The following is a 12,068-nucleotide window of genomic DNA, read 5'->3' on the forward strand; positions in this document are numbered from 1 at the left end:
TTGCAAAGACAAATGACAGTAACCCAAGCGTATCTTGTCTTTTTAATTCGATGAACCAAATGTTAACTTAGAAATAAAACAAACCTGAGCCTGTGAACACAAATGTTCTTTTACAAGTAGGCCATTTTCTGATTAGAAAACACACAATAAGATTGCAAACAAACCAGTGCAAAAATCAATAAGAGTATCAACAATACAAGCAGTGGGGTCTCACACAATACACACATGAAAATCAAATTATTAGACAAACGGCCCTATTGTAAAGACACAGAAAGTAAGGTTGTTCAGGTATTAACGAGTTAATTTTGGGAATGGCATATTATTAGTAGTATTATTTATCATAACAGCAAAAACAGGTAAACCTTTTCCATGACACTCAGAACGATAACTGAAACAATTCTAGACCATGCAAGAATAAAATGACTGGCCAAACACATCTAGAGTCAATGCTCTTAAATTTCTTCAGGCTCATAGTTTCAGCACGGTTCTAAGAAAGGGAAGTTGTGACAGTCTCAAGCTTCTCTGTTGATCTCATCTAAAAACTCCACCATAATGTTGTGGATCCAGATGTCATTGTCCTCCAGTGTGGTGTCCACTAGGTAGACAGAGATTTTGCGCTCCCAGGGCCATTCCCCCTCCTCAACAGACTCGATCTGAGCCACCAGCGGCTTCTTCTCAACATGGTTCCGGAACACCATAGAAGCTTCCTCAGCCCAGACCACTTGCTTGACACCTGAAAACAAACATTTCACATGCAAATCAGAAGCATCTACAGATACTGATCAGTTTTGAGCAATTTTTCAATAGAGCTGGGTGATAAATCAAATATTTACAATATATTTGATACTTTGTTGACAACATAAAACCGACTCAGTAATCGCGAATTTTTTATTTGACATTGTTATTTTGTTGTTAAACATACTGAAGACTATGCAAGCAAACTACTGTCATGATTGGTTTCAGATAAAAACATTTAAATTTAATCAGTTCAGAATCACTCATTCTACAATTTGTTTGCGCAATCACTGGAAACCCTGTGTGGCATTAGCAAGTATCAGTAAGAAAAAAAAAATATAAGCAGTGTAATATTACCATTTGTTATTTTTAATGTGTTCTACTGGTGTATATATAAAGTAAAATATTATTCCATGTGTTCTTTTAGTAAAAAAAAAAAAGATTAGATTTTTACTGTAATTCCTTCAACATTTTTAATCTACTTGCCAACAATCGGTATTCTGCTGAAATATATAGCTATTCTAAAAGACAAATAATCCTTTCAGAGCAAAGCATATTTACAATTCTTGCATATTTCAAGCGTATCTGCACTGGCTGCTGGTCAAATATCGTATCAATTTCGAAATTTTGCTTCTTACTTATAAAGCTCTCAATAATCTTGCTCCTCCTTAACTTTCTGATCTTCTTGAAATTTACACTCCTGCATGCACCCTGAGATCCTCTTCATTTGTTTTTCTGATTCAACCACGTATTAATCTGAGCAGTATGGGGTCGAGGACCTTAAGCTATGCTGTCCCTTATTTGTGGAACTCTTTCCCAGGACATTCGCAATAGCGATAGTTTTCACAATTTTAAATCTCATTTATTTAAACAGGCTTACTTTTTAACTGCATAAATGTGGATCAACGTTTCTGAATGTTTGAATTTATTTTATTGTTTCTTGTTTGTATGGATTCTTGGTTGTATGGTTTTTAGGATTACTTGTAAGGTGACCTTGAGTGCCATGAAAGGCGCCTATAAATAAAATGAAATATTATTATTATCAAATATTAGTAAAAGGATGACAAATAATCAAACTCCATTTGACTACAGCTTCTCTTACCAGCCAGCTGAGCAGAAATTCCCTGGAATGGCAGCTGTCTGAACTCATCAATGAGTGGCTGGAGCTGGAAATAGTTGATCAACTCGTACTTCCCATAATCCAACTCGTACACAGAGACCAAGCCATTGGCTAAGACGCCCTTTACCAAAACACGATGCCAACTATAAATAAAGAGAGGTGATAAGGCAAAGGGAGAATGAAGGGGAAAAAAGGCAGAAAATTATTTATTGCACAGAAGGGTGAGGAAGCATAGTCCTCAAATGCCACTCATATCTCACTTGTTGTCGATCTTGGCAGCGTAGACGTTATTCTTCTGGATGTTGATTTGGGTTACTTCCTGTTTGTTGTAGAACAGGATCATTTCTCCCATCAGCACCACCAGCTTGTACAGATCCTGCCACGGCTGCAGCACAAAGTGCCCGGGGTGGCATGCAACCGACACAAACACATCCATGTTTTGCCCAGCCACTGGTAAGTCCAGCTGAGGGGGCAGTGTGAGGGCATTGGACTGTGCAGGAGCTTTACAGGGGCTGTCCCCTGCCTCGGGAAGGATAGGATCGGAAACCCTGATGATCTTGCTGAAGTGGATATCCCGCTGCCAGAATGAACAAGAGGCAAGCTGATGGTTAACACTGCTCTGAAGGTCCTGGGCTCCATTACCAGCGAAGAGGTAGATATGCACAGTCCTGGTCTCATCAAGCTTCACTATCTAAACAACAAACATGCCAACAAATGGAAAATTTAGAGTAAGAATATCAAAAATTTGTCAGATAACAATACGTGAATATGCAAGACCTTCATGCAACTGGGGACTTTGTTGAGGACTGTCTCTCTCAACCACAGAACAGCTTCAGGAGGCCAAACACTCCCATCTGCATTCAGTTCCTCCAGAATACACTTTATAGCCTACAGAGCCAGAAACATTTACTTTCATTCATAAAAAAAAAAAAGAGTAATGCCATGCTACAAAGTAAACATGGTCCAAAAGCACTCACTGCATGCAAAAAATAAATAAAAAATTATTTTATTAGTCAACCACAAGGGGAAAAACTCACTGCTTGAATCATGATGCAACTGAAACAATGACATGCACACTTGTGGCCAGCGATGAGCATGAGTGGAAACAAATATGCAAGAAAATGAACGAGACATCTATGCATGTACCTGAGGTGGTATGGTGATGAGCTCTTTGAGGTAGATTGGCGGGATCTCTCTGAGCTCGCTAACCTCCAGAGAAGCAGGAAATCCCAGATCCAAAAACAGAATGTCCAACACTTGACTGCCATGAAGGTTAATGATCTATACACAGATGCAACACACATTCATGTAAGCAATGAAAATATGAATCGCTTTATTTGTCTAGAATGACTGAGGTAAATTTGCGTAAAATAAAGAAATGGTGAAAAATGTCTGAACTAGTTCTGTCAAACGATTAATCGCATCCAAAATAAAAGTTTTTGTTTCCATAATGTGTGTACACTATGTATATTATTATGTATATATAAATACAAACACATGCATGTGTATATTTAAGAAAAATGTTGATTAAATATATTTATATATAATAAAATATAAGAATATAAATGTATACACATGAAAATATTTTCAAAATATATACCGTATGTTTGTGTATTTATTTATGTATACACAATATACGCAGTACACATACATAATTATGTAAACAAAAACTTTTATTTTGGATGCGATTAATCATTTGACAGCACTAGTCTGAACAATGAAAAAAAAAAAAGGCTGAACAATGAATTTTAATCAGAAGACTTAGAGTGCAAACCATCCTTTTAGGGCTGAACTGTGTGGAATTAACTTGAAAAATATGGGTGTTCATACTTGGGTACATTCTTACAGGAACCAATTCAAACCTTAGGCCACATTTCCACTGTTTTGTCCATTCTTTGTGATAATTATGAGTTATTATGATTAATAAACAAAATATATATCACAATCACACTGTGAAACACATCTGCAAAATCATAATACTAATATTAACTTCTAACATTAACATTCTTGATTTTTAAGTTAAACAGATAAGCTTATTTTGGTGGAAAACCACATGAAGCCCTTAAAGCTTCTCATTTGTCGTCAACAGGTAGAAAAAATCTTCTCAATACAAATCTAGCAAAATAGGCTTCACACACTGAGTTTTAAAATGCACATTATAAGTGACCAACTCCAGAACCAAGAACCGAGCCTCTGAACATCATATCAAGAGGAGCACGTGTAAATTAACACAGTGCCATGCTTCACTCTAATTTGATATTCAACATTATTTCAATATATTGTGCAGCCCCAATTGTCACTGAACAAATACCAGTTTAAATGTGTGGATGCACGGAAAGAGTTAGGCAGTCTTCTCACCTCTGCTCTCGCCCATTTGCCTTTGTATTTAGCTAGACACACTTTCCCGCAGAACGGTTTGGACACCAACAGCTCCCATGTTAACTTAGAAACACATAAGAGACATTTAATGCTCTGCCAATTATTTACACCTCTTAACAGAAGCCTCAAAAACTGAATCGAACTATTTTACCTGAGAGATGAAGTGTGCTTCAATCTTGTCCATGATGTCTTTGAGTTTGGCCTGACCTCGGGAAGGCAACTGACAGTAAATACTGCCATCAGAGCACACATTTGTCACGCACACTTTTGTGTACACACTGTTCACCTGAATAAACGGAGGAGGGGCATTATTATTTATTCATTTTGTAATTATAGAAATGATTTTCTGAAAATGTGCAGCAATTTAATATTCATGCGATTTTATGTAATTCTGATAGACCTGTAGAGGATTCTCCATTGACTTATCCTGCAGGGCTTTCAAGCATACAGCATTCACATTCACATCCTCGTTCTCAGAAGTGTCATACAGCACAATAACTGGTGTGTCCTCTCGCTCCAAAATCTCAACCACTAGTGTACGGCCAACAGCTAATGACTCCAGAGTCGTCAGAACTACCCCATCTGTACTGAACGACTCCAAACCTAACATTCAAGACCGTGAAAGTGAACACAAAATTACATCACATGTTACTCTCACACATACGGAAGCTTACTTTCACCACAAAATAAAAACAAAAAGGTGATCGCGACTTTCTCTCTCACAATTCAGACTCCTCGTAATTCTGAGTTTAAATCTCACATTTCAGTTTTTTCTGTTAAGGAATAAAAAATTTGCAGTTTAAGCTTCCATACTCACATATACACAAAAGCCTCTGATGAATATTACCTGCAAGTTGGCACGTGGTTGCCTGGAAGGGAAGAGTCAGGAACTGATCCCTCAGCTGTAGTATCTTCTTCCTGCTGACCACTTCAAAGAACCCGTGATCCACACAATACACCTACAAAAAGGGAAAAGTTTGAATTGCATCTAATGCAAACTGACTTTGTCTAATACACAGACTCTGATACCTTCACAGTGTCCTCTGTGAGCAGGTGGACCTGAGCTCTCAGTACTGCATCTTCCTCTATAGCAACTGCCACCAGTTGTCCAATTTTTGGGGAGAGAAGACAAAGTCCAGCTCCAACTGTATTATAGAATTGTAGCATGGCCTCCTCCAACACCTCCAGAGCTTTAGAGTAGCCTTCCCCTACAAACCTGAAAAATAAGACACCATCATGAATTCACAACCTTAAATGATCCAAATGATACAGAACTAAAGAGGAATCTTGAATCTAGTAAAATATTGGTTTTGTGAGCTCTACCTGAGAACAATATTGTCTGTGCTGCTGACCTCCATCACCAAAACGGAAAGGAACTCTGTTGTTGGGATCATCAGAGGAGGTACACGTGGGTTGCCAGTGTAGGGCAAAACCAGTGGTGGTGGGCGAGGACGAGGCTGTGTCCGCACCTGGCATGGTAGTGCGTAGAGTATGGCTCTCTTTCGATTATCTGGCATGGGGTACTCAATCATACATGTGTCCGCCAACAGAGACAGATCCTCCAGCACATGCTGTGGAAACACGCACCTGAGAGACAAGACAGGGAAAAAAAAATACATAAAAAAACACTTTCACTCGGAAAAATAAGCACTGTGGTATTCTCTCATACATTATAGTACAAATTGACAGCTAGAAATGATCGAAAATATGTCATGTTTTTTAAAGAAATTAGCACTTTTATTCAATAAGGATGCATTAAATTGGTCAAAAGTGACAGATCAAAAGTACCCAAAGGCCTCCTTGAAAAGTTGTGGAAGTGCATGAGCCCACAAGCCGTGGCTGTATTTATTGAGCAGCTGCCGCAGCTTCTGCTTGATCTCTGGAGTTAGAGGCTGGTGAGAAGGTGGAGTGGAAGGAGGGGTGATGGGTGAGTGAGGGTGAGCTTTGGGCGTTTCAGGGAGATTGAAATCCAGCTTGGTGGAATTGGGCGATGTTGGGCTCAAAGGTGGCTGGGATTTCTGGGCTGAAGGAGGAATGTTAATGGCAAGAGTTCTGAGGATGCGGGTAGTTTGCTGGGCAGGTGTTGACTGTTTTGCGTTAGGAGACTGCTTGCATGGAGCTACAGCAGGCACAGTGCTTGGTTTAGGGGCAGGTTCCACGACAGGATACACCAGACGGTCAACTATGTTATTGCTGCCTGGCTTTTCAACCTAAGGAGATATTTGAAAAAGAAAACGTAAAGTATCACATACCATATAACAGTCAAGAACTTTGTAACAAAGGAATAGTCCACCCAAAAGTGTAAATTGCAATTATTTATTCATCCTGTATGGTTCTTTTCCATAAAATGATGGTTTGTACAGTGACCGCAGCCCACCATAAAGACATTTCATATTATTGAGTCAGCATGAGTGTATGAAAAACATTATTTGGTTATCTGAGTAATATTTGCATACTATTAAATACTGTATATAAAATCATCTTTTATTATTTTTATTTTCAGGTTTTCACTTTGATTTAATTTCAATCATTTTTAAAATCATTTTGTGTGATTTTGTCATTTGGACCCTGGACCACAAAACCAGTCTTTTAAGTAGCACAGGTATACTTGTAGCAATTGGCAAAAATAAGATTTTTCTTTTATGCCAAAAATCATTAGAATATTAAGTAAAGATCACGTTCCATGAAGATATTTTGAAAGTTTCCTACTGTGAATATTTTAAAACTTATTTTTTGATTAGTAATATGCATGGCTAAGAACTTCATTTGGACAACTCTAAAGGCGATTTTCTCAATATTTAGATTTTTTTTTGCACCCTCAGATTCCAGATTTTCAAATTGGTGTATATCTGCCAAATATTACCCTATTGTCCTAACAAACCATACATCAATGGAAAGCTTATTTATTCAGCTTTCAGGTGATGTATAAATCTCAATTTTTATTATGACTGGTTTTGTGGTCCAGGGTCACATTTTTATTTGTTTTTTTAATATGCAGTATGTATTTAGTTTTAATTTATTTTAATTTCAGGTTTTATTTTTAGTTTAGCTTGAGTTTTCATTAATTTCCAGTTAGTAATTTTAGTGCTCAACTTTGACTTTCATTTAGTTGACAAAGCAACATTTCTCTCTTTTTAAAATGTTTCCTATAATATTCATATTTATTCTAGTTTTATTTTAACTAACAAGAAAGTTTTAAAAGTTTTAGTTAATGATAACAACACTGATCAAAGATCTTATTTAAATTTGAGCAGGTAGACTGATTAATTTTAGTAGTCCGCATGTGTTTGTGTATTTTATTTCTCTCACAGTGCAGATGTGCGTCCATGTCTCCACTTCTTTGTGCATATAGAGCTCTTCCTGGAACATATTCTTATAAAGCTGAGGGATTTTTGACAGCCAGACTCCACTGCAGTACTTCTGCAAAAGCCGTTTAATTCGACCCTGAACCACCTCAACATCAGCACTGTTTACAGGCTTTTGCTGAGCTAAAGAAACACACAATCAAACATCAAACTCAAGTTGACTGAATATCAAAAACAGAGATAACACAAAATGAGTACATCCTGAAAGAAAACAGAGTGCTGCAAAAATTATTTTTTTAAGGCCAACCCAAAAAGTCAGCATCACTCTGGTTCCCTCGACAAAAATCTAATAATACCTTTGGCTTCTGGATTATTGCAAAAAATAAGCTCCGTGACAAATACATATAATCGCCAGAAGTTAGGGTATATGCAAACTAAACCACAGATGCATGACTTTCCTGCTTTTAGGACTCATTCCTTCAACACTCACTTCTTTATCATCACTTGCAAGGCAGAAAAAAGAAGCCTAGTTTAAGCATTAGGTTTAGTAATAAGTTTAGTTTTCAGGCTTCTGTTTAAATATATTGTATATATTTTAAATGTATTGCATCTGATCCAACTTTGGACAAGAAAAACAAAGATTTTTAAAAGGGCAAAACAGAGATTTACCTGGTGTCCCACTGGTCTTATAAGGCTGAGTCTTTATCTCCGTATTTACCTTGCTGGGAGCAAATGTTTTCCCCTCTAACCTAAAATCACATACAGTGTAAGTGTTGGGATGAATGTTTTGAGAATGTTTCGTCTCATGTCACTCACCCTGGAGACTTCCTGTTCAGCTGCCGAGTAGGAACTCGGGAGGAGGGGAGGTCAGTACTGTAAATCTGCCGCTGGTTAGGGTAAAAACTAGACTTGGATGCGGAGCTTCGAGCGGGATGAGTCATGTGGCCCGGTTGCCGTAAAGACAAGCGAGGTTTGACTGCGAAGACCAAAACAGTTAAACCATATCAATAAACAAGTACATACCTCGAAGGGCTGCATAACAGAGTGCAGGATGCTAAACAGTTCGTAGCAATAGCGTGTAATTGTGACTGACTGGCACAGATATTCTCAGCACACATATACAGACAAGCTTGGTGGGCAAAAGTACAGCAATAAAACCTTTCATAAGGTCCCTATTGGGATGTGGGCAAACAAACTAGGTTGTAAAAGAGTTAATCCCACTATGGAGGCATGTAGATTAATGTGGTTATTAAAGGTGATGTTTAAAAAAAAAAAACAACTTCAAGAAGACAACTAAAGAAAACATTTACATTTTTCATTTTCATTTTCACTACCAAGAATTTCTAAAAACAGGTTTGCACCTCACACAATTTAAGCTGAAGTTAATTTTAAAATCTACACTGTTAATTTACTAATTGCAGAATAATATAAGATACATTTACATCTTTTCATTTAGCAGATGCTTTTCTCCTAAACTAACCATGAAAATGATGTGATATCAGTCAAACAGTATATCTTTCACTCTGGATTTTTGTTTGTGCGTGTTACCGTTATGTGAAAACAGAGATGAAGACCTCGCTCTCATTTGAAAGTTCAGTAATTTAGAGCAGCCGGACTTCTTTACATTCTTCTGCCGGGCAACCAGCTGTGCGATGTGTGCAGTCTCCTCACACACACCAGCAAAACACATGACCTACAAACATACAAATAAAGTCCATCATATTATTGCTTGGTGCTTGCATGATGGTAAATAGAGTAATCAATAACTTGACTGTGATTTCATGTTTTAATAAACTTTTAAAAATCTTTTTTAATAAGTTTACTTTTAAAAAATCTTAATTATAATACGTTTTTCCTATTTTCTGACATTTCTATTACAACCACACAAATTTACAAAATCTGAAATCAGTTTACCGTGGCCTTATACAAGTTTGAAATATTTACGAAAACATTTTTGAAAGCCAAGACTGCATTTATTTGATCAAAAATACAGTAAAACAGAAATACTGTGAAATATTACAATTTAAAAGAACTGTTTTCTATTTAATTTGTTTCAGCAGCCATTACATCAGTGTCACATGATCCTTCAGAAATCATTCTAATGTGCTGATTTAGTGTTCAATTATTAGAAATGATTACTGGAACTCTCTTATTAATAATGGTTCTTATTATTATAAATTGTATCAATTATCAATTGACACTGAAGACTGGAGTAATGACTGATGAAAATTCAACTTTGCCACTACAGGAAAAAATTCCATTTTAAATATTTTAAAACAGAACACAGTTATTTTAGACTGTAATAATATTTCACAATATTACAGTTTTTACCGTATTTTTAATCAAATAAATCCGAACTTTTGAGTTTACAGTAGTGCGCATGTCTACATATTATGCTACAAATAGATAGAATAATACACAATATTATCCACCAAAACATATAAAGGTATGTGGTGTATCGCCAGATTAACTGAAAACATCACCTCTCCAGCACCGGAGCGATCGAGCCGCACCACACCGGGAATGCTGCGCAAAAAACTCTCTAGATTGCCGTGTCCAAACTGCCGGTAAGGGATCACCTCTCCTGTCAGAGCCCGGTAATCTCCCTGCAGACGGGCCATGGCCACACCGTGCTTACTGCTCTGAAGAACAGCTCGCAGCATCTTCTTCACCAACTCCACGTCACTCATCCTGCAGTCAATCTAATGAAGACACATAACCGCATCCAACACAGAACAGACAGCATTTTTGTAGCTTACTGAGCTGTCAAACTATACAGCATTTTGGACAGACACATTCAGACTCACCCAAGCTACCCAAAAATGCTTTGATGGTTTATAGTTAGTTATGAATGTGGTTATTTCTTACTGTTTATAGAGTTATATAACAACAAAGTGCCCATAATGTACCCAACAGTCAAGAGTTAATCCCAATACCATTAGATCACATTACTTTCAGGTCAAATATAGTAACCATAGTAAAACGTCCTGATTTTGCTTCCTGATGGGCAGTCGTGACCTAATGGATAGAGATTCGGACTTGTAACCCAAAGGTCGCGGGTTCGAGTCTCAGGTTTGGCAGGGGGAGTGAAAAACCAGTGCTCTCTCCACCCTAAACACCACAACTGAGGTCAAGGAATCCCCAACTGCTCCCCAGGCGCCACAGCAATATGGCTGCCCACTCCTCCGGGTGTGTGTTCACGGTGTGTGTGTGTGTGTGTGTGTGTGTGTTCACTACTGTGTGTGTGCACTTGGATGGGTTAAATGCAGAGCACAAACTCTGAGTATGTGTCACCATACTTGGCCACACCTCACTTTTCACTTATTAAAAATAGCCTTTTTCTCATTAACCTTAAATAATGATTGCACAGATTAAATCGATTTGTTGTTATTGTGCGTTTTCACTTTTTATCCTTTTTTTAATGTATGAAAATAGCATCAATACACATGTGACCCTGGACCACAAAACCGGTAATAAGTACCACGGGTATATTTGTAGCAATAGCCAAAAATACAGGGTCATATGGGTAAAAATGATCGATTTTTCTTTTATGCCAAAAACCATTAGGATGTTAAGTAAAGATCATGTTCCATGAAAATATTTTGTAAATTTCCTACCGTAAATAACAAAACTTAATTTTTGATTAGTAATATGCATTGCTAAGAACTGCATTTGGACAACTTTAAAGGCGATTTTCTAAATATTTAGACTTTCAAATAAGTTGTATCTCAGCCAAATATGATCACATCCTAACAACCCATACATCGATGGAAAGCTTATTTATTCAGCTTTGATGATGTTCAGATGAAGTATACATCTGTGGTCCAGGGTCACATATTACACTAAAACAAATTATCACGTTACTATTGGAAAGATTTCTCATCTTAGACAAACTTGTTTCTCGGTTTACGCTTGTTAACCGTGTTATCCTTCACTTTTCTCAATCCTACATCGTCTCATTGTAAAGCTTGACTAATGTTGTTATCAGTCAAAATAACCATACCCTTATGGAAAACATGAAACATACGTTTAATAACTCAAATTTCAGAAAGAAGACAGGCGGGAAGACTCGAAGGCTAAATTTCATCAGACAGTAACGTTAATTAACTAGCTAAACAAGCGACATAACTGATTTAATTTAATTATTCTGGTTCTTTTTGCTTGTAAAGACATTTCTCATTCCTAAATCATAAAAATATCTCCAAAACATTATTAATCGAAGTCTTGATAGCAAAACTCACCTGATTGTCTTTTTTGTCTTCACACTAATTTAGGCTTAATATCGCGCGCGCACGCACGTGCACTTGCTATCACTCCAACTACGTCATACGTCATCGGAAAAAGGACTGAGGTCAAATGTCAGACAGAAATAAATTAAAATAAAATAAAAATGAACTAAGATGAATACATGTACGTGATTTAGCCTACTATTCTATGTTATATACTTAGCAAATAAATAAATAAATTCCAAAGTCCTTGAATAGGCTTGAATAAAGGGCCAGTCAGAAATACTTTAGGATAAAGAGTAG

General features: G+C 37.0%; 1 protein-coding gene across 1 annotated transcript; it reads right to left on the reverse strand.

The window, feature by feature from the left end:
* Window positions 1–31: 31 nt before the first annotated feature.
* tdrd7a (tudor domain containing 7 a) lies at window positions 32–11,876 on the reverse strand. Its single transcript, XM_058771498.1, has 18 exons — window positions 11,781–11,876; window positions 10,023–10,241; window positions 9,088–9,232; window positions 8,356–8,515; window positions 8,209–8,288; window positions 7,544–7,722; window positions 6,023–6,444; window positions 5,558–5,821; window positions 5,264–5,450; window positions 5,082–5,193; window positions 4,635–4,837; window positions 4,386–4,520; window positions 4,214–4,297; window positions 3,002–3,136; window positions 2,633–2,743; window positions 2,116–2,546; window positions 1,838–1,998; window positions 32–733 (listed from the first exon to the last, which is right to left on the reverse strand). Exons 2-18 carry the CDS (start codon window positions 10,227–10,229, stop codon window positions 513–515), a joined length of 3,237 nt encoding a protein of 1,078 aa, XP_058627481.1. The 5' UTR covers window positions 10,230–10,241; window positions 11,781–11,876; the 3' UTR covers window positions 32–512.
* Window positions 11,877–12,068: the final 192 nt, after the last annotated feature.

Source organism: Onychostoma macrolepis, chromosome 01 (genome assembly GCF_012432095.1).
Source record: "Onychostoma macrolepis isolate SWU-2019 chromosome 01, ASM1243209v1, whole genome shotgun sequence".
NCBI classification, from domain to species: Eukaryota; Metazoa; Chordata; class Actinopteri; order Cypriniformes; family Cyprinidae; genus Onychostoma; species Onychostoma macrolepis.

Excerpts from the sequence above, each read along its gene's own strand:
- tdrd7a (XM_058771498.1), bottom strand. The coding sequence starts at position 10,229 with ATGAGTGACGTGGAGTTGGTGAAGAAGATGCTGCGAGCTGTTCTTCAG. Across the intron at positions 6,445-7,543 it reads CATGGACGCACATCTGCACT|GTTGAAAAGCCAGGCAGCAA; the intron begins GTGAGAGAAATA and ends ATATCTCCTTAG. Across the intron at positions 4,521-4,634 it reads CAATGGAGAATCCTCTACAG|GTGAACAGTGTGTACACAAA; the intron begins GTCTATCAGAAT and ends CCGTTTATTCAG.